Source organism: Aulonocara sp. 'chitande type north' Nkhata Bay, linkage group LG3, assembly GCF_057382095.1.
Source record: "Aulonocara sp. 'chitande type north' Nkhata Bay isolate Kocher_YH1m ecotype deep benthic linkage group LG3, A_spYH_male_GT1.1, whole genome shotgun sequence".
NCBI lineage: Eukaryota > Metazoa > Chordata > Actinopteri > Cichliformes > Cichlidae > Aulonocara > Aulonocara sp. 'chitande type north' Nkhata Bay.
Genome location: NC_141346.1, coordinates 9,186,334 through 9,189,137, shown reverse-complemented (window position 1 = coordinate 9,189,137; position 2,804 = coordinate 9,186,334). Strand labels below are relative to the sequence as shown.

Genomic DNA, 2,804 nt, shown 5'->3' with positions numbered 1-2,804 from the left:
AACAGACAGAAGTAGGTCAAAGGTCAAAGTGGATGTAGTGATAAAACAGTCAGCAGTGTGTTAGGTTTGCACAGATATCAGTGGAGGACTTGACCCTGAAAAATGCAGAGTGTAATGTAGAGTTTGATGGTTTTCCCAGAAAAGGAGGAAGAAGAGATGACTGAGATTCTGTGGCTGGGATTTCATTGTGGATCGAGGTTTCTATCAAATCACTTTGAACGTCTATGTGGTGATAAGGTGTTCACAGCTGAAAATGACACAGTGGGGTCTAAATCTTCTGACAGTGGTTGGACAGCATGAAGGAAAATGGTGGAGCAACTTTATTTGTAAAGAGTTGCTTTGTTGGTGCTGTGAACAGACACTTTATTTCCTGCTTTGAACTGTTTGTTTTAATGACACTTTGAAATTGTTTATTCGACCTGACAGCGAGCGTTCTGTATCCACACACACACTTTCAGTTCTTTTTCTGCTGTAATGAAGGAAAAATTGATTAAATGAGCTCCGTCGAACTTCCTGCTGATGTTTCTATGTGAAGCAGTCAGAGACGTTCCTCCGGCTGGACGACACGCTCTGCTTTGATACAAAATAAAGCTCCGATATTTTCCTCTACACTAGTTTATCTCATGACTTTGAATCCCCCTGAAGATACTGACAGTGAAGCACGTACATAATACTCCAGCCTTTCAACTCTGATCTTATTTAGTTCAACAACATATTTATTGTTGTCATAAACAGCCAAGAAAAAAACAACAAACTGCTCCTCCCATTCAACACATGTCAGTCCATATCCCAGCAAACTAAATCATTTCCATTTACACGTCAAATAGAAACATGAATCACTTGTAATGATTAGAAACTTGATAGAATTTCAAATCTAGTTTGGGGAGTCATTCAGTGAGAAACAGTGAAATGATTTTCCATGTGAAAAGGTGGACAGCAGAAACAGAAAGAAACAGTGAAACTAAAAGAGAAACAAAGAGCTTTGGAACAACGAGGCAGCAGGAGGACAGCTGCAGTTTAACAGCTTCAACTCACTGACAGGAAACAACATTAGAAACATCATCATCCTCAACTCATCTGCTGCACTGACACCTTCAACGGACACACCTTCACTTTATCACCAGTCCATATGTATGGAAACATCCTGTGATTGAAAGTGTGTGTGAAGGTGTGTATGTGTGTGTTAGTATCAGGATCAGAGAACAACAACTTTCCTTTGTTCCAGTCCAGATTCACTCTGATCCTCTCGGGCCTTTTCTTTACTGAGAGATCAGTATAAGTGGATGGTGAACATGCTGAATATTTGCCTTCATCAAACCCTATTGTCCATAACCCTGACTGTTTGTCTCCCTTCCTCTGCACAGACTCTGCTAACACACCCAGTTCCCACCATGTACTATCTTCAACCTCGATATCCCAGCTCTGAGTCCCTGAGTTAAAGCCCTCAGAGCCCAGGACAGAGCAGAACAAATCAAACCTCTCTGGATTATCAGGAAGCTGCTGCCTCTCTCCTCCATATCTTACACTGGTCAGATCTTCAGACAGGATGAGGTTTGGATGAGCAGTGTTTGGATCCAGAATGAGAGGAGTGTAGAAGACCATGTCCTTCATGTTGTTCCAGATGTTGAAGGTCAGGTTGCCCAGGTGTTTGGCCTGGTCTATCAGAGCTCCTGAGGGCAGCTGTGGATCATCCAGCAGGGGGCAGCGCTGGACTCTTTCCACTGCAGCCTTGTAGTTGTGCAGGAATGAGACGTCTTCAGCTCTCAGCTCCTCCTCTGTGGCTCTGACTGTGTCTGAAAGAGCTGCTATCTCTCTGCTCAGAGCCTCCATCTTCTCCTCCATCATCCCACTCTTCTGCTCCTCTTCCTCCCTCAGTGCAGCCAGCCTGGCCTCCTCTTCCTCTGCTAGAAACTGGTGAAGCTTCTTAAACTGCTCCTTAATCTGCCTCTCTGTGTGTCGGGCCTGGACCTTAATGTGTTCTGCTGTTTGATCAAACTTCACTTGAACTTCTTCACAAACCTTTAACTTCTTCTTTAAGGGCTCCAGAGTTTCCTGAAGTTCCTTCTTGTGTTGTTGTGCAGCTTCATCGATGGGTCTGAATCTGCGATTGGTGTGTTTTTCTGAGCCACAGCAGACTAGACACACTGGCTGCTGATGGTCCAGACAGAAGAGTTTGAGTTTCTCAGAGTGCAGACTGCAGAGAGCCTCTGAAGCTCTCTGATCTCTCTCCTGTAAGAACGACTCACACAGGTTCTTTAAAGCCAGGTTTAAAGGTGGATCATCCTTTGAAGATATGTTCTTACAAACTGGACACTCACGTATCTGTTTTTTGATCCACCATCTCTTCAGACAGTCTTTACAGAAGCTGTGGCTACATGACAGAAGAACAGGATCTCTGAAGACCTCCTGACAGACCGGACAGCAGAGATCCTCCTCTGATCTGGAAGCCATTGAGTCTGTGAGTGAAGCTGAAAACAGCAGACAGGAAGTACAGTCAGTCCTGGTTCCCCTCCCTCCTCTACGACCTTCACTGAAACTTCCTTTGAGTCAAACTCACATTCAGTGTGTGGAGCTTCAGCAGCTTGAAGCAGCAGTGTTGGAGTTTTCCACTTTTCTCTCCTGTAGCTGGACTCACTCAGAGGAAGCTGCTAGTTTGGTCTGAACTCAGTCTGATCGTCTGCGCATCTCTCTTTACTGACGGAAGAGGAACAGCCTGTTTCCTGGTTTCTCTCAGGTGAGTGACGTGAGGGGAGGAGAAAAATGTTGCTTTACCTGTAACATAGTTTAGTTTCATTCCAGAGTTA

The 2,804-nt window shown here is 44.6% G+C and overlaps 1 protein-coding gene across 1 annotated transcript; it reads right to left on the bottom strand.

Annotated features, from left to right (window-relative positions):
* Positions 1 to 887: 887 nt before the first annotated feature.
* Positions 888 to 2,451, bottom strand: LOC147333830 (nuclear factor 7, brain-like). Its single transcript, XM_086270598.1, has one exon. The coding sequence runs from the start codon at positions 2,449 to 2,451 to the stop codon at positions 1,069 to 1,071; it is 1,383 nt and encodes a 460-aa protein (XP_086126724.1). The 3' UTR covers positions 888 to 1,068.
* Between the last annotated feature and the right edge of the window lie 353 nt (positions 2,452 to 2,804).